The following is a 19,413-nucleotide window of genomic DNA, read 5'->3' as shown; positions in this document are numbered from 1 at the left end:
AGCCATGAATTCACACTCCAATAAATTTCCCAGCAGTCAACCTTTGGCTTTAATTAATACAGGTCATCTTATGGGGTGTGTGCTTTTAGACATTTTTTCTACAAAATTTAAAATAGACTACAAGCTCACTTTTTATATAAAAAAACAAAACAAAAAGGAATTTTGATTTACCTACAAATTCCATATCTAAGTTCTAGGGCATCAACACAAAAGAGTAGATTAAAGTGTAATATTTTTAAGTGCTCAGCTAAATCACAGTCCCAGAACATAGGGTCTTGTTGGTTGTTCATTGCCTTAGCCCAAATAGCTGCAGTTTAATAAATAGAAATTGCAGCAATACCTTTATGAGTGTCTCAGATGTTCTGTCTACAGAATCTTTTGAATGAAGAAATATCTTCAGCGGGTACAAGGAAGATGTTTAAGACTAAGACGGCAGGGTCTACTGCCGAACAGTCCAATTTTGTAAACTCTTCCAGTGAATATAGCTAGACAATGATTCCAGGAGGAGCAAAAGTATTTTCAACACTAACCCAGTAGTCACAAGTTGCCCATTCTATTTGTTCATGAATGGTGAATGTCTTCTTAAATTTGACTAGCGCATAAGGCAGAGGAGAAGAAAATGCAACAAGGCCAAAGCTTTTGTGCACAGCAGAGGTGAGCATATCAACATTGGCAAATATATTGCATGAAGCCGTAACATCAGATGTATAAAAGCTTGGGGATGAGAAATCTTCTACAGCTTCCTTGAATACTGCCTGTTAGGCACTCTTCATTTCCTCAATGTCTGCAACTTCTAGAAGAGGAATTTCAGTGTGAGACAGTGTGGGTGAAGGAGGCCTGGACAATGGATAGCTATATTATAACAGTTGTCTGAAAATTTGTAAAATAGTTGCAGAAAAAACTAAGCCTTAAAGCCGGAGTTCCACTGGAAAAAAATAAAATTAAAAGTCAGCAGCTAGTTTTTGTATCTGCTGACTTTTTTTTTAAATACTGTCCCTCGGTCCAGCGGTGTCCTCAACATACAAACGAAACCAGCGCTCAAATCTTCATGGTGACTTGGAGTACTGTAGCTTTTATTCATTGAGGTGCAGCCCTTAGAAGATCGGGAAATCTTGATACTGGTGAACAAAAGCAGAACAGGGCACACTCTCTTCATGCATTACTGTCTTGCAGTCTAGCCTTGCTCACATGCGCATCATTGCCTTTTTTGCTGTGACACTTCAATTGGAGGTGAACTGTGATTGGCTCAGCCTTGATTGAGCCGTCATGTGAGGGGGAGGTGAGGGGTGTATCGGTCCTCCTAAACCATTTTGTGCCTTATAAATGCAGGAATAGTAGGCCTACATTTTAGCTCTGAAGAAGGGAGTACGTCTCCCAAAACACGTTAGCCTACCTCACTAAGGATCCACCATCACTTTGGACCATCACCACAGAATCTGTAGCTCTGTTTTTATCTCCCTTTGGTTTGTGTGTATGCATTTTTATGCTTTTAAATAAACGCGTGTTGCACCACGGTGATGCACGAAGAGAGTGCGCCCTGTTTTGCTGGTGTCCTCACCATGGCTGGTTTCAGTGGCAGTCTTCTCTCTCTGGTGTCAGCATCTTCAGTGTGGGCACCCGGCTGTGACAGATTGCAGCTGCGCTTACTGAATGGCCCCATAGCCAAAATGTAATTGAATGGTCTGAAGTAAAAAAACTACTTGGGTTAAGAGGGATTTTTCCCATAAATAAAAAAAAAATGTCCATCACATTCGGTGACTAGCAAAAACTGAGGCCTCATAGAGTGAGGTAGTGTTATAAAGGTGGAAACCCGGGGGGGGGGGGGGGGTCCAATCACCTGAAGTTACCAACCTAGAATTCATTCTCTATGAATGTCAAGTCTGGGTCCTGAACTGTACAATTAAGAGAAAGTAAACACCTTAGGATTGTGCAAAGAAAATTCAAAATTAACAAAGCAAACCCCATTCTTGTAACCTTTTCCATAACTGCATGCAGCATTTCCAAAGACTCTGGCTACTGTAATAAAAAATATAAAATTAATAAAAAGATTCAGGTTCACTTTTCAGCCTCATGCACAGACCACCATAAAAATTTCAGAAGTAATTTATTAGAAATCATCCTAGGTTGCATAAATAACTAAAATCTAGAAAATAATAAAAACATTAACTGCTACCACTATGATCAATCATCTTAATAGTCGGCCGTTGGGACTGTCCTGAAGTGCTCCGATAGAGTGAAGAGGCCATATCTGAAAAACAGCAAGCATGGAAATTCTACCTTATATATTTTTAACCCATTTAAACATTCAACTACTATTTCTATGGATTTCACCCCTCCTGCATTAAAAAAAACAAACTAACACAAAAAATTGTTTTTACTTGCCTGCTCTCAAAGAAAAAAAAAAGGAGGAAAAAAAAACTACATGAAAAAAAATGTATCCCCTTAAATCCTATGGAACTCTTCACACCAGTGCACTGCAGGTGTGGTTTAAAAAAACACTAAAATTGCATCTACCATTGCTTCTATAGACAGTGCATTTTTTGAGACCTACGGTAGGTTTCACAGGTGCATGATTGGATTGGAGTCAGGAGTCCAAAAAAACACGTAAAAAATGCATATGCATATGTGTTTTTCTTACTGGAGCAGCGTGAAAGCACCCTTAGGGTTGTTTCCAGCTTCCTCCACAGACCAGCACCAGCAGTCCTCTTAGGGCAGAACGTCAGTCATGTCATTCTGCCCATTTCCTGTGAGCCTAGCCTATTTACATTACCTCTATGGGGCTCATCATCATGAAGGCTCACAGTACTCTGGGAGTGGCGCTCACTCACCATTACGTGAGAACAGCTCTGCCCTGGAAGAATGGCCGTCCCTGCCATCGGAAGGAGAACCTGCCACAACACGCCTAGAAGAATGTATAGAGGGTTTTTTTTTTTTTTAGCTTTTTATAATTAATTTATTTAAACAGAGGGGTGGGTAAATCCTGGCAATCCTTTTAAAAAATAATCAAAATGTGTACATTATACATTTGCTTGTAAATGAATATCCTCAGACAGGTACCAAGCACTTGTCAAGAGATTCTCCAAGCAAAAATTACAAGTTGTTGCTCGGAACTGCTGCACAAAAGCATGTCCTTCATTTCTTACTTGCCACTTGTAACTTACCCGAAAACAAACTCTTCCTCGTATAAGGGCATAGGGAACTGGTCCATAAATTCTAGAATCTGTGGAATTTTTTAAATTGTCACCTTCTAACCAGACATGGCCTTTTGGAACCTGCAAATTAAGTAAAAAGAAAAAAAAATTATATATAATTACCATTATTTAAAGAAATACTACATCAGCACAGCGAGCTAGTAAAACGGTAATCCTTTGTTTTCCTCTCTCAGAAACTATGGACCAAATGAACAATTACATATTTGACGCAGTCTGTCACTAGCATTATCCTAGCAGTTCTTGTTCTGCATCCCCCATAACAATCCTAATACCTGTTGATCCTGCTAGTAGATCTATTATTGTGCCAATTTTTAAAATGGTGATAACACTGTTCATTCTGCTGTGAACTCACAGCATTGTCACCCTAAGGTGGGCATATACACTGCTCAAACAAAAATTAAAGGAACACTTTGAAAATACATCAGATCTCAATGGGGAAAATCTCATGCTGGATATCTATACTGATATGGACTGGGTAATGTGTTAGGAACGTAAGGATGCCCCATTGTTTGATTCTCGGGGTGTCTTTGAATTCAGTCCTCTGTAGGTTGCTAATTTTAATTTCCATCAAAGTGAAAAAATAATGCAGCAGGCTAGTCCATTTTGCTATAATTTCATTGCAGCAACTCACAATGGTACTCAGTAGTTTGTATGACCTCACGTGCTTGTATGCATACCTGACAACGTCGGGACATGCTCCTAATGAGAGAGCAGATGGTGTTCTGGGGTGTTTCCTCCCAGATCTGGACCAGGGCATCACTGAGCTCCTGGACAGTCTGAGGTGCAACCTGGTGGCATCAGATGGACCAAATAATGATATCCCAGAGAAGTTCTATTGGATTTAGGTCAGGTGAGCTCGGGGGCCATTCAATGCTATCAATTCCTTCATTCTCCAGAGACTGCCTGCATACTCTCACCACATGAAGCCGGGCATTTTTATGCACCAGGAGGAACCCAGGACCCACTGCACCAGCGTAGGGTTGTCCAAGGATTTCATCCAGATATCTAATGGCAGTCAGGGTGCCATTGACTAGCCTGTAGAGGTCCGTGCGTCCCTCCATGGATATGCCTCCCCAGACCATCACTGACCCACCACCAAAACAGTCATGCTGAACGATGTTACAGGCAGCATAAAATGTTCTCCACGGCTTCTCCAGACCCTTTCACGTCTGCCACATGTGCTCAAGGTGAACCTGCTCTCATCTGTGAAAAGCACGGGGCGCCAGTGGCGGACCTACCAATTCTGGTGTTCAATGGAAAATGCCAATTGAGCTCTATGGTGCTGGGCAGTGAACACAGGGCCCACTAGAAGACATCGGGTGCTCAGGTTACCCTCATGAAAATCAGTTTCTGATTGGTCAGAGACATTCACACCAGTGGCCTGCTGGAGGTCATTTTGTAGGGCTCTGGCAGTGCTCATCCTGTTTCTCCTTGCACAAAAGAGCAGTTGGGGCAGCACAGTGGCTAAATGGTTAGTACTTCCGCCTGGCAGTACTAGGGTCGTTGGTTCGAATCCCAACCACGGCACCAGTTTGTTTGTATGTTCTTCCTGTGCCTGCATGGGTTTCCTCCGGGTACTCTAGTTTCCTCGCACACTCCAAAGACATGCTGGTAGGTGAATTGGATCCTGTCTAAATTGTCCCTAGTATGTGAATGTAAGAATGTGAGTTAGGGACCTTAGATTGTACGCCCCTTGAGGGTTAGGGACTGATGTGAACAATATATATGTAAAGCGCTGCGTAAATTGACAGCGCTATATAAGTACCTGAAATAAATAAAGATACCAGACCTGCTGATCGGTTAAGGACCTTCTACGGTCCTGTCCAGTTCTCCTAGAATAACTGCCTGTCTCCTGGAATCTCCTCCATGCTTTTGAGACTGTGCTGGGAGATACAGCAAACCTTCTGGCAATGACACGTATTGATGTGCCATCCTGGAGGAGTTGGACTGCCTGTGCAACCTCTGTAGGGTCCAGGTATCGCCTCATGCTACCAGTAGTGGCACTGACCCTAGCCAAATGCAAAACTAGTGAAAAACAATCAGAAAAGAGGAGTAGGGAAAAAAATGTCAGTGGCCTCCACCTGTAAAACCATTCCTGTTTTGGGGGTCGTCTCATTGTTGCCCATCTAGTGCACCTGTTAAATTTCATTAACACCAAAGCAGCTGAAGCTGATTAACAATCCACTCTGCTACTTAACTGACCACATCAATGTCCCAGGAGTTTAATTGACTTGATGCTATACTCTGATTAAAAAGTGTTCCTTTAATTTTCTGGAGCAGCGTAGTTTTAAATAGGCTTTGAATAAGCAAAATATTAAAATTATTAACTCTTTTTCAGCCAATGTTTTTTAAGCAGTAACAGCAGCAAAAAAAAAAAGAAGGTTTAAACCATAGGAGTAAAAGCCAACTGTTGTAAGCATCACTGTAACTATCACTTTTGTTAGCAGCTTGGTCTGCATACAAATTTGAAAAAAATAAATAGGCGCATGGAATATGCATCATCTATACTGCCCGTAGGTAGGTCTTTTACCTTAAAATTGAGCACAGGTTCCCTTTAAAATGGTGTAGGCCCAAAAGATAGTTATCGCAATTCTGGTTTTACTACCTAGAGAGTACGGACCTGGAACAAGCAGGCAGATAATAAAGTCTGAACTTCTATCCTGTATGCTTGTCCATCATCAGCAACTCGCTAGGTGATGAGGCCAGCATCAAAATGACAACCCCAAAGCTTGCATCTTTAAAAACAAGGCAGTAATGGCAACTCCCTTATATCTATTCTCATTAGTTTCTTTAAAGTTGTAAAAACAGAGTGGAAAAAACATATGATAGGAACCCAGAGACTGGGATGGTTAGGTCATTAATTTAATAGACTTCAGAGAGGTCATTAGGATGTTGAGTGGAATAGTGCTCCTGTGTCACAGTAGCAGCATGGAGGGGGCAGACACTCGTCAACATCCTGAGGCCACAGCTAAGGCCAGACCTGTTAGTGGGCTTCTGATTAGCTAAATGGTAATTGACTGTGACACCAATTACACATAATCTCATCATTTTATTGGAGTGGGCTTGTCAAACTTCTAATTAAGATCACAGTTCAGACTATGTGCACACGGGATCCACAACACACTGCCATCATGTCCATCAAGAAGTCTTTGGAAAGGCTTTTTACGTCAGCTAAATTAATGAGTGTGACCTGCAAGCTGGGAAGTCTTTCAGATGTCTACGTAAGGGTTAAATGACACCGCAAGGTCCTGGTGGTCTAATATGATGCCAACCGCACTTAAAGGGAATACATAACCTTCTTTGAAGTATTTTTAAAGGTAGATTTGTGTACCTACTAAGCTTAAGAAGTTACTAATGTGCTTTTGGTCAATTTGTTAGATTGTTAATTTGCATATTTGAGCATATGCTTATAATATAGGTCATAAACCTACCATAAGAAATATGTTTGCTGCATTTTTATTTTCTTTTAAATCCCAATTGCTGGTCTTGCTGATGATTTGGCATCAATATATTCTGAATCGCTAAAGCTGGCGATACAGGTTTAGATGACCCTTGTTGAGCTCTGTAGGCTGAATGAGTGAAACCAAATGGATTCTCCCATCCATGCTAAAACAGCATGGACTGAGGAATCTTCCCTGACGGATATTGTTCTCCAGCAGCCGCAGCTGTTTAAATACCCAAACAGTGAGCGTATCTGATTGGCGCCAAGTCACTGTTTGCCTGAAAATTTTCCAATCAACTTTTGTGGAGCAAGGTGGTGCTAATAGGGGCACTCACTATAAGAATTTTGGCCAACTTGGCATAAATTGGCTGAAAGTTGAACTACTTATGGCCAGCTTAACCCAAGATGGGTATGCAACCAAGAAAGTTAGAGGTGGTCAGATGTGCTCATTTATGGAAGTGCCGTGTCTCAGCGATTCAGAATATTAAAGCATAAGAGAACAGAATAATGAGGCAACCAGCATATTCAGCAATGGCAGACTCCACGTTTCTTTTATGAACAGATCTATGAATGGAGGATGGGCAGATGATTGAAAGACCAGCTCCCTCCAATCATAGATCACATTTCATTCATTCATAAAAGCGGTATTACCAGCGTCTATGAATGGAGGAGCTGGGGAAAAAGGACTGTCTACTTTCCAAACAGCGATCACTTGGGGGGTAATTGTACTGTCCTGGCATTTTCAGGCATCAAGAAATGAGATAGGCTGTCAGTACATCCAGTGGCGTCCAGAGGCAGGTGCAGGAGGTGTGCGCCGCAGCGGGGGACGCCAACCGCACGGGGTGACACCAGACCCACGCCACGAAAAGACAAGTTGTACAGCAAGCTGACAATCCCCGCAGGATGGATCCGATCCGACCTGAGGGGATCGTCAGCTTTCTTTACAACTTACCTTTTCTTTGAGCGGGTCCGGTGTCACCCCATATAGGTTGTATGCTGACGATCCCTGCAGGATGGATCTGATCTGTGGATTGGGTAGCATAATGGATCGGACTCTGATCCATTATGCTCAATCCACAGATCTGAACCATACTGCGGAGATCGTCGGCATGCAACCTATATGGGGTGACACCGGACCCGCTCCACGAAAAGGTAAGTTGTAAAGAAAGCCGACTATCCTCGCAGGATGGTTCGGACCTGCGGATTGAGCATCGGACAGATTCAATCCATTCTGCGGGGATTGTCGGAGGGGGTGTCACCAAGTGTTACCACACCTGGTGACACCAACCCTAGGGATGCCCTTGAGTACATCAGGATTGACCAATTTTCAGATATACTTTATATACCATAATTTGCAAACTAACTTTCACACAGGCTAAATATAGATATATATATATATATATATAAGGCGAAATAGAAATCGATTTGGGTTACTTTTACCAAAGCAATGTAGCAGAATACATTTTGGCCTAAACAGACAGACATACAGTTTTTAGATATATTACAAATATATATTTCTTTTTAACAGAAACAGCGAAAAATGCGGTTTTTCAAAACTTTGTCTTTTTATAATTTATTTAGCAAAAAAAAAAAAACCCAGTGGTGACCAATACAACCAAAGAAGGATCTATTTGAGTGAGGAAAAAAAAAAAAAGATAAAAATTTCATATGGATATGGTGCTGCATGACAAAGCAATTGTCACTCAAAGTGTGACAGCGCTGAAAATTAGCCTGGGCAGGAAGGGGGTGAAAGTGCCCAGTATTGAAGTGGTTAATATACCAGTGAAAGCATTTTGTATGTTTCTTCTATCTGTTATTGGTTAGCTTTGTTCCCTGCTGTTTTCATGGACTAAACACCCTCCCCTGTTATGGGGAATACAGGGAGGCTCTATGTAGTCCTAACACTTCTTGTCTTAGTTTGACAGCTCTGCTCAGTACAGTTGTCATCCTAGGACAGAAATGTGTTAATAGCAGGATTACCAGGTTAATATAAAGAAAGAAAAAGTGAAATAAGAAAATGAATGCAGCCACCACATTTAAGTATCATTAAGCTGCAATACTATCAATGTATGTTCTTGAGTTAAGATCTGCTTTATTGATCCCCTTTAACAAACCACTGAGTTCTGTTCCACTGTAAGTGCCAATTTAGGTTTACTGCCCTTTAAATTTCTTTACCCCTTTGAAAACTACAACACCTGCATAGCCAGGTTTCAGAATGACCCTACCGTAGTCCATTCCATTCTTAAGGAGGGGGGAGTGGCAAGAGGAAAAAAAAAAAAAAAGACAGGCTTACAGGAGAACTTAATCTGGCCCGGAGATAATATAAGTAAATCTTTTCTTCTCAGCTATCCCTACTGAGGTCTATTTAAGTGCTTCCCACTTTGGAACAAGCAACAAATGTAATTGCCTCGTCGCCTGCGGGTGTTCGTTGCACAAAAGCGGCTTTTGTGGCTTAACCACAGGTGTTACCTTTCTTGATTAAAATGAAATATGATGAAAGGCGACAGTAGCAAATGACATATACAAGCTTGTAATGAATTGTACTTATTTGATTGGGTTCCCAGCGGGTTGTTTATAAAGTCACATGACCAATGCGCGGGCCATTGTTCATCCTCAGTGAACACAGAATCGGTGTGCAAGGTTATAAAGCTGCATCCACTTCTTCAGGGTTCACACGGGGCACGGTATCTAATTATACCAGCTGCGTGCCTGTTGGACACCCTGCCTAATATTTACATATTAGAAATTCATTTTTTTAGAAAGATCACAAGCAGACTTCAGTAATGACCTCACCTTGCTTTGGCAGTGAGAACCCAGTTAGGTTCACGCAGCTCTCTATGGCATTAACTTACTCCTAGGGTCACACATGCCAATTTAACGTTGTCAACTGATTGCAGCAGAGTATACTCAACGTTCTTCCGAGTAAGTTGCCTGACACTGAAGACGTTTACCAACATGCACTGCAGATTGTTGATTGGCTCACAGAAGTCACATGATTTGTGCAAAAAGTAAGTATAACAGCATGCACACTGAGTGCTAGCACACGTTTATTTCTGTACCTAAAGTGGCCCTTGCACCAAATTTCACATACACTTACAGGGGTTGATTTATTAAAACTGGAGAGCGCAAAATCTGGTGTAGCTCTGTATAGAAACCAATCAGCTTCCAGGTTTTATTGTGCAAGCTTCATTGAACAAGCTGAACTTAGAAGCGGATTGTCTACCATGCACAGCTGCACCTGATTCTGATTGCTCTGGTATTAGTAAATCTCCCTCTTCGTGTTAAAGTGGCTGTAAACCTCTGACATGAAATATGAAAAAAGCATATCCCTCTATAGTGTGCATTTGTCTCAATCCAGAGAATTAAAGTGGAGCTCCACCCAAAAGGGGAAGTTCCGCTTTAAGGACTGCTCCCCATTAAGGATTGGCACCTTTGGGGGGGGGGGGGGGGGCGGGTACCAGCTCCCACTTCCGGTCTGATCGCCTTGGCAATTGGAAGCGGAAGGTGTCTTCCCTCCCTCCCTGTAGTCTTTTGGGGTATGTGACAGGTCCCAGAAGACTACAGGACCATTCACGAAGCGCAACGCTACTCGCGCATGCACAGTGGGTACCCGGCTGTGAAGCCGCGAGCTATCACAGCCGGGTGCCCACACTGAAGGTGCAACGGGCTGCAGGAGACACACTGAGGGACAGGTAAGTGGCTGTTTTTTAAAAGTCAGCAGCTACAGTTTTTGTAGCTGCTGACTTTTATTTTTTGACAGGGTGAGTGGAACTCTGCTTTAAGTGCCAGTTCTGTTTGCTGCTTCGTTCTTCTGCTATCAGAATGAATCACTTCTGATGATTTTTCCTGAAACCAATAGAAAAATGGTGCCAGGGGAGGGCACAGCCTGTGATTGACAGCCTCAGCTCTGTTCCTGTGTGCTATATGAACAGGTGTGTCCCTTCCCTTCAATTAGCTTCAAGAGCTCTCATCACTGAGTGTCGCTTCAGCTCCCCGTCCCCTGCTTTTCAGAGCTGAGAGATCCTGTGTGAATTCTGCACTTTGAATGGATGTACAGTGAAGGAAATAAGTATTTGATCACCTGCTGATATTGAATGTTTGCCCACTCACAAAGAAATGATCAGTCTAAAAATCGAATGGTAGGTGTTTTGTAACCCTGAGAGACAGAATAGCAACAAAAAATTCAAAAGAAATGCATGTCTGACAAATTATGCAGTGATTTGCATGTTCATGAGGGCAATAAGTATTTGATCCCCTTCACAAAACATGACTTCGTACTTGGTGGCAAATCCCTTGTTGGCAATCAGAGGTCAGACGTTTCCTGTAGATGGCCACCAGGTTTGCACACATCTCAGGAGGGATTTTGACCCACTCCTTTTGGCAGATCCTCTCCAAGTCATTAAGTTTGGTGACTGACGTTTGGCAACTCATACTTTTAGCTCCCTCCACAGATTTTCAATCAGATTAAGGTCTGGAGATTGGCTAGGCCACTCCAGGACCTTAATGTGCTTCTTTTTGAGCCACTCCTTTGTTGCCTTGGCTGTGTGTTTTGGGTCATTGTCATGATGGAACACCCATCCACAACCCATTTTCAATGCCCTGGCTGAGGGAAGAAGGTTCTCACCCAAGATTTGAAGGTACAGTGCCCCGTCCATCGTCCCTTTGATGCGGTGCAGTTGTCCTGTCCCCTGAGCAGAAAAACACCCCCAAAGCAGAATGTTTCCACCACCATGTTTGACAGTTGGGATGGTGTTCTTGGGGTCATAGGCAGCATTCCTCCTCCTCCAAACACGGCAAGTTGAGTTGATGCCAAAGAGCTCAATTTTGGTCTAATCTGAACACAACACTTTCAACCAGTCCTCCTCTGCATCATTCAGATGTTCAGTGGCAAACTTCAGACGGGCCTGGACATGTGTTTTCTTGAGCAGAGGGACCTTCGGGCACTGCAGGAGTTCAATCCTTGTCGGCGTAGTGTGTTACCAATTGTTTTCTTGATGACTGTGGTCCCAGCTGCCTGGAGATCATTGACAAGATCCTCACGTGTAGTTCTGGGATGATTCCTCACTGTTCTCATGATCGTTGACACTCCATGAGGTGAGATCTTGCATGGTGCACCAGACTTAGGGAGACTGACAGTTGTTTTGTGTTTCTTCCATTTGCGAATGATTGCACCAACTGTTGTCACCTTCTCACCAAGCTGTTTGGCGATAATTTCGTAGCCCAATCCAGCCTTGTGTAGGTCTACAATCTTGTCCCTGACATCCTTGGACAGCTCTTTGGTCTTTGCCATGGTGGAGAGTTTGGAATCTGATTGTTTGATTGCTCCTGTGGACAGGTGTCTTTTATACAGGTAACAAAATGAGATTAGCAGCACTCCTTTTAAGAGACTGCTTCTAATCTCAGCTTGTTACCTGTATGAAAGACACCTGGTAGCCAGAAATCCTGCTGAATGATAGGGGATCAAATACTTATTTCCCTCATGAACATGCAAATCAGTGCATAATTTGTTAGACATGCATTTCTTTTGAATTTTTTGTTGCTATTCTGTCTCTTAGTGTTACAATACACCTACCATTCGATCTTTAGACTGATCATTTCTTTGTGAGTGGGCAAACATTCAAAATCAGCAGGGGATCAAATACTTATTTCCTTCACTGTAGGGGACAGATGGCTAAGAATAAACAGCTAAAACTTATGTAGGAGTATTTGTTTCATTTCTGTATCACGTGAGACCAGTCATTTCATTGGTTATACACTCATCTGCCTATTAGGTACACCTGTTCAATTGCTTGCTAACACAATTTGCTAATCAGCCAATCACACGGCAGCTACTCAATTCATTTAGGCATCTAGGCATAGTTAAGAAGACTTGCTGAAGTTCGAACAGAGAATCAGAAAGGGGATTTAAGTGACTTTGAATGTGGCATGGTTGTTGGTGCCAAACGGGCTGTTCTGAGCATTTCAAAAACTGCTGATCTACTGGGATTTTCATGCACAACCACCTCTAGGGTTTACAGAAAATGGTCCAAAAAGAGAAAATATCCAGTGAGCGACAGTTGTGTGGATGAAAATGTCTTGTTGATGTCAGAGGAGAATTGGCAGACTGGTTCGAGATGACAGAAAGGCAACAGTAACTCAAATAACCACTTGTTACAACCAACGTATGCAGAATACCATCTTTGAATGCACATGTCACACCTTGGAGCAGATGGGCTACAGCAGCAGAAGACCACACCGGGTGCCACTCCTGTCAGCCAGAATTTTGCACATAAACATGAAAGCATGGATCCATTCTGCCTTGTATTCACCGGAGGTGGTGAAGTGGTGCTGGGGATAATTTCTTGGCACACTTTGGGCCCCTTAGTACCAACTGAGCATCATTTAAATGTCATGGCCTATCTGTGTATTGTTGCTGACCATGTCCATCCCTTTATGACTAGTTTAGCCATCTTCTGATGGTTACTTCAAGCAGAATAACGCATCAGGTCACAAAGCTGAACTCACCACAAACTGGTTTCTTGAACATGCCAATGAGTTCACTGTACTCCAATGGCCTCTACAGTCACCAGATCTCAATCCAAGAGAACACCTTTGGGATGTGGTGGAACGAGAGACTCGTTTGGAGAAAGTCCAAAACCACCTAAAAATGGTGGAGGTGTTCTATAGTCCTTAAATGGTGTTGGTTTATGAAAGGTTATACACAGAAGGAGATCCGACACTGGGTGAAATGCCCCCTCACCTCCATGAAGCGTCCCCACAGGGTCAAACCGCTTGTTCAAGCAATAAACGCACCAACTGGGAACCCGGACCCCCTCCTGAAGGTATAGGGGCCAACGATGGATCAACCATCCAGGTGGTTTTGGACTTTATAGTTTGGTTGAATCGTTATAAATTGATGAGACTCACTATATATGTTGGATGATTTATATATGGTTTAGGACCTTTTTTTTGATTACTTTTATGTGTCACGGATTTACATTTGTGTCACTTCATTCTATAATTTATCCCTTAATTTTGGGGTCACGAATAATTAGTTAACTCTTATTTATAGTCTTCTCTTTACATTTCCCAACTACAGGATTACGTTATATTAGCTTTGTGGCTTATAATTTTCCACCATATACAGCATTGTATTAGTGTCACTTAGTCACTAATTTTTTTCACCTTATCCCCAATTAGGGGTCTCTGTTATATGGTTCACTTTAATCATACCAGTTTATATTTTGGTTTGAGTTTTGGCTGATCAAATTTTCAGCAACTGCGTTGCGTCATATCAGCTTTGTGGTTTTCACCATTCACCACTTTAATAGATTTTTATTTTCACCATGTGCACTACATGTGTCTTTAGTCTGATATTTTTATAGCCATTATTAGTTGGCACGCAGTATACCTGAAGGTATATTTTCACATCACAGCACTATTTTAGTGCATATTTAGCACTGTCGTGGTGGGATCCTATTTGTGGAATTATCACCATTTATGTTGGCACCATTTATAGTTACTAAGGATTGTCAACTATAGTCACCTATTTATTGTTAATGGTGTACCCAAGTTACACCTTAGATTTATCATTTTGGGGGTATTTTCACTGTTATCCATTATTTTGGATTTTTCATGTGTATTCTGTTCTATATTTATTTTTTTTTTTTTTGAAGATTCTATTTTATATGTTTGATTTGTGAAGTTTTTTTGTTTTTTTGATTTCTTGATTATGTGATATATACATTAATTAGCGCAGCACCAAATAATTTCTATTTAGCAATTTTCCATTGTGGTATATGGTAAGGTGTTGGCAGCTGTATATAGAGATTGGCAATTTAGAGCGCGGGAGGACTATATAGGAGGTAAGGAAGTATAAACTAGCTTTTTTTCTTTACAGGTACATTTTGGAAATGTGAGCAAACACATTTTTCAGGGGGAGGGGGGCATAGACATAAGCAACTCTTGTTTTTACTGGAAGATCCGCTCTTGCAACACATTCACTCAACTTCAACAATCTCCCTCCCACCACATACTACAGTGAGGTCAAATGGGACGTCCTGACACTGCTAGTGATTGGCTTAGCATGACCACATGCGGGCAGAGATCATAGACAAAAGTGACCCTTGCATCAAAATGTAGGGTTCACTTTTCAGATTTTTCCCTACATACACACACTTTCCTCCAGCAGCGCAGAAGACCACTGATTGCTCAGTACTCAGCCTTCAGTGAGCAGGGAGCTGGTGACTGCCAGTCTCCAGCTCTCTGCTTTGCCCCCCCAGCGTTCACTGGAGCACTGGGCTGAGGAGGGGCTGATGAGGCTGGCTCAGGCTGTCAGAGGCTCACTCAAAGACTGAGCTAGCTGTCGGTCTAGGCATTTGGGTGGATCCCAACTTTAAAGTCAGGATCTTTCCAGAGCCTGGACCGGCTGAGTGACATCAGCCAACAGCGGGCTTTAGCTTTCTGATGGCTGAAAACGGGTCACGGGTGCAGAATGAAAGTGGTTCTAAAAGGCTCAAGTTTTTCTTACCTTCATGCATTCTATGGAAAAAAAAAATCCTTCTGTGTGTAGCAGATATAGTGAATGCAGGGTCCTGGGTTCAGAAACACTAACTAAAAGGCAATAAGATCACAGCTTGCAAGAAACCCCAGCAGTAGAAGTAAACAGGTTTGCCATCCACACCGGACAACACATTAACAGCACGCTGCTGCCGATGGCCTGGAAAGCGTTGCTGAGAAATGCAGATGTATCTTAGCCCTTTATCAGCAGAGAGCTGACAAGAAGTTTCTTATCTCAATCCCAGCGCTATATTAAAGGGTATTAATAAGCACTTCTTCTCCTTAAGTGACAAATAAGTTGACTGTGGGTCAATATGCAGCAGAACACTCCGATTTGCTCTTCAGCATTTCTCCAAAATGAAGGCAAACAAAAGAATGACCATTCGCATTCAAAATAGAGATGGAGGTGAATTTTAATATTTTACAGACTTTATTTCAGAATATAGTAATGCTGGCAAAGTCCACTTATTAGTTGTTTCCCCTTCTTTCTCTTTAAAAGGCTGCTTTATACCCTTGGGGGGTAAATAGAGAATACACTTAACACCCCCCCCAAAAAAAAATAAATTGTTGATTGGCTCAGAGAAGTCACATGATTAGAGCAAAAGTAAGTATAGCAGCACGAACACTGAATACTAGCACAGATGTTTCTTAATGTACCTAAAGTGGCCCTTGCATCAAATTGCAAGGTTAACTTTTCAGACACAGACACACCACCAGCAGTGCAGAAGACGTGAGCAACATCATCCAGCTTCTGGTCAGATCTGAGTAGCACAGTGCAAGGCTACTCAACCTTCCCTGACTTTCCAGGATCTTGTTGGCAGGAGGAGATCATCATAACCTGCACTATGAAGTCAGGGAAAGGATAGTATATTTATTAATTTGAACTACCACAAGTACTTTTAGGGAGGGTGCCACCTTGAATAAGCAGCAGACCTTACTACTGATGTGGAAGGTCCACTTTAGAAAAAAAAAGTAAGTACACTCGAACAATGAACATGTCCTATTTGCTCACTTTTGATCCATTGAAGATACTATTGAAAGTGTTTTGTTAGATCTTTCCTAATTGCATAAAAAATACCTGGATTCTACCAGAAATCCAGTGAGTCTGTAACTTCCTGTACACTTTGCAGTGTTCTCATCCCTACCCAGTTTACTTCTAACCTACAGAATACTTCCACCCTGGTTATCTAACCCTTCACCACTTTCCCCGCAACTAGAAAAAGGCTTTAAGATAGATAAGTTTTAAATGCTGCTTGCACAAGTACCTGAATTTGATTCGGTGTCAACCTACTGTAATCTGCTACAAAGCACATGTCAGACCAAGAGGGGGGGAAGGGGGAAAGGGCTTGGGAGCCAATTAATCGTGCTGCATGCAAATAGGATGGCAAGGAGAAAGCAAATAGAGAGAACCTCAGTTTACCTTTACTCTCCAAGAGATCTACCTGGCTGTGCGGTCTGACAGAACATAGAATTACAAAAAAAAACAAAAAAAAAAACTCTCATATGTGCATTTCAGCTGTGCGCTTACCTGTTTGCCTAGCACAGGTGTATGTATGTATGCATGCATGTATATAAAAATCTGCTTAATGCTGTGATGCGTTACTTTAAAAAGTATTAAAGCCTAACTCAGCCACCATTTGTTTTTCTAATTTTAAAACAGAATGGGGAAGACATAAAGTGTTCCTAAACCCAGGACCCTGCATTCACTATATCTGGTCTCCCACAGTACACAGAACATGGAAATGCAATTATTTTAGTAAATATAAACTGATAAATACCTTTTCTCATTAGCAGTTAGAGCAGTCTTGTGACTTCTTTCAGTGTTCAGTAGAGCACTGGGTAAAGCTTGTAGGAGGCGTTTTCTTTCTGCTCTAGGAGGATGCAAAACCCCTGACCTCTGTCTGGACAGAGCCGATTGGCCCTGTACTGATCATACGCACTCTCCCAAGAAGAGAAAACCTCTCTAGCAATACACAGTAAACTGAGCATGTGCAGAATGGCTACAGTTCAGTCTATCTTATCAGGAGATAAGACGTGGACATTTGAACAAAACGAAGGAGCAGAGCAGTCAGGATCAAACAGCCTTTTTTAGTAGAGATTAACCCCTTAGGTTCTACAGTGATTATAACAAGCATGCTTTACTGCATATACAGACTGATTTTCCTCTTGTGGGTTTAGTAACACTTTAAGCTGGTCATAGATGGATCAAAATCCAGCCAGTTCAGCAGGGATCTTCAGTGTGGCAGCTCCTGCTTGAGAGGAACAAATTTAACAATCGACTTCTGCAAACAGTTTTATTGAAAAACGTTTCGCCATCAGTGGTTGCAGCCGCTGATCAGTGGATTCTGACAGTGGAGAGTCCCTGAGGATTGGTGTCCACCTCGTTTGCATGGATGGGGGAATCTGTTCAACCCCCTTCCCCATTTAGTTCATTGACTTATCCAAAAAAAAACCCTACAAACAATCTCTGGCCAGCCTTAGAGCCTTTATCAGGTTTTTTTTATGCCTGGGGATCCACTGGGGAGATTTCTCTAAATTGTATAGCTCAGTGGCATCCCCATACCATCTGAAAATGAAATAATAAAAAAAAAACAGGTCACTGGGACAATAAAAGTCACACACAAAAGCTGGATTGAGGTTCTAACCCATTTCCACTGCTCCAATAAAGAAAAAATTGCTCCATTTCTTCAGTGAACAGATTTCTTATCAGTTGCTGTTGCTCTGATACCACTGGGTCAGGAAGTGAAAGAAAATCTTCTCAAATGGAGTCACAGACAGCAGTAAAAATCTGACACGGTTTCTATTCCTTCCCAACTCTAATCAAAAAGCTGGAGTTGGGCTTTAAATATATTTTCTACATACAGCCACCAAAATCTATTATATTATTAGCTGCCCACCATTCCTTGCACATCAGTAGAGATGGAGGGGGCAGCACTAGGAAACAAGCTTTACTATTCAGCGTCAAACGAGACCGCCTTTACTGGCCACTGGGGAAGTCTCGCTACACATGGGCTGGCAGTTGGCAGGAATTAGAGATGAGGTCAAGGTAAATCAGATCTCAGCAACTATATCAGAGAGGGACACAAAAGAGGCTTTTCTGGCTAATAAAAGTAATGATGGGCATCTTGTGGAGGCAGAGCTTTTGACATTTTTAAAAGCATTAGAGTTCCCCTTTAAAAATGTTAGTAAAACTGGAAAAGTCATCTGATGGATCCAAAAGAATGCACAATACTTACATATGTGTGCTTCTTGATGAGGTCAGATGGGCCGCTGGTACAGACTTTATCACCTTCCAATCCAATTACCCTCTTGCAGATGTTAATGCTCGGTTTGTTGGGACTTTTAGCTACTATAATATCGCCCCTACAAAAACACCACAAGATGAGAATGCTGCATAAGCAAAAATGCAATATGGATTTACTCCAAAAAGGGAAAAAAAAAATGTGTTAAAAAGGCAAACTTCATAAAATCTAATGCAAGCTTATGATCTATATGGGATGGAAACTGTTTAAATACGAAATCTGCACCTGGCATCATGATTAAATGCCAAAGCTGGAGCAAGCCTTGCAATGCTCCACTGAAGCAGTAAGCAAAAGGAGACTGAGCCAGCGGTAGCTATGTCAGCTCAGTGGGGACTGAACTCCCCCAGACTTGTAGCAGGGGACGGAGTGCCAGCTGCCTGTGACAGACGAAGATTATAGGAGGGGGGATGAAAAAGAATCAGTTTAGAGATGCGGGGCAGAAATGGTGCAAGGGACTCAAACAGTGCTGTATTTAAGAACACTACCAAATCTTATACTAAAATGAGTCACAAAATGTATATTATGCAAAAAGAAATACAAAACAACATTCATTTCTATGCATTGGAAAAAAAGCCCCACAGATGTGACTTAAGAAATGTTTAGCCTTACACTAGCTGCAACATGAAGAGGGCAACATATACAGCCATTTTAAACATCTTCTGATACTCTCCTAGTATAATTCCCCCCCCCCCCCCCCAAGAATATTCTTTAAAACGCTCTCACATAATTCATCTAATAATAATTATGTTTATTGATTCTTCTAAGCAGACCTGTCAAGCAAAATAGACCTTCAACATTACTATAAAAGGCTGCATTGCCACGTGTATTACAAGTTTCCAAAGATTTAACGGTGAAGTCCACCTTTCTGATCAGGTTACATCCATATTTAGGGTGTAACATGTTCAGTGTCCTCCCCCTC

The 19,413-nt window shown here is 41.9% G+C and overlaps 1 protein-coding gene across 3 annotated transcripts in view; it reads right to left on the bottom strand.

Annotated features, from left to right (window-relative positions):
• Positions 1 to 2,087: 2,087 nt before the first annotated feature.
• IMMP1L (inner mitochondrial membrane peptidase subunit 1) overlaps positions 2,088 to 19,413 on the bottom strand; it is a 66,641-nt gene continuing 49,315 nt past the window's right edge. For all 3 annotated transcript variants that reach the window (XM_089673479.1, XM_089673480.1, XM_089673481.1), the window contains 3 exons: positions 18,429 to 18,555; positions 3,162 to 3,272; positions 2,088 to 2,248 (listed from right to left, as the gene is read on the bottom strand). In XM_089673479.1, the coding sequence (XP_089529605.1) occupies positions 2,186 to 2,248; positions 3,162 to 3,272; positions 18,429 to 18,555 (301 nt within the window). In that variant the 3' untranslated portion in view covers positions 2,088 to 2,185. The remainder of the gene's footprint in view (positions 2,249 to 3,161; positions 3,273 to 18,428; positions 18,556 to 19,413) is intronic.

This window comes from Staurois parvus, unplaced genomic scaffold (genome assembly GCF_062004578.1).
Source record: "Staurois parvus isolate SC_StPar_1 unplaced genomic scaffold, SC_StPar_1.0 ptg000138l, whole genome shotgun sequence".
Classification (NCBI taxonomy): domain Eukaryota; kingdom Metazoa; phylum Chordata; class Amphibia; order Anura; family Ranidae; genus Staurois; species Staurois parvus.
Note: the sequence above shows the minus strand (reverse complement) of the source record. Positions and strands in the feature narration are given on the sequence as shown.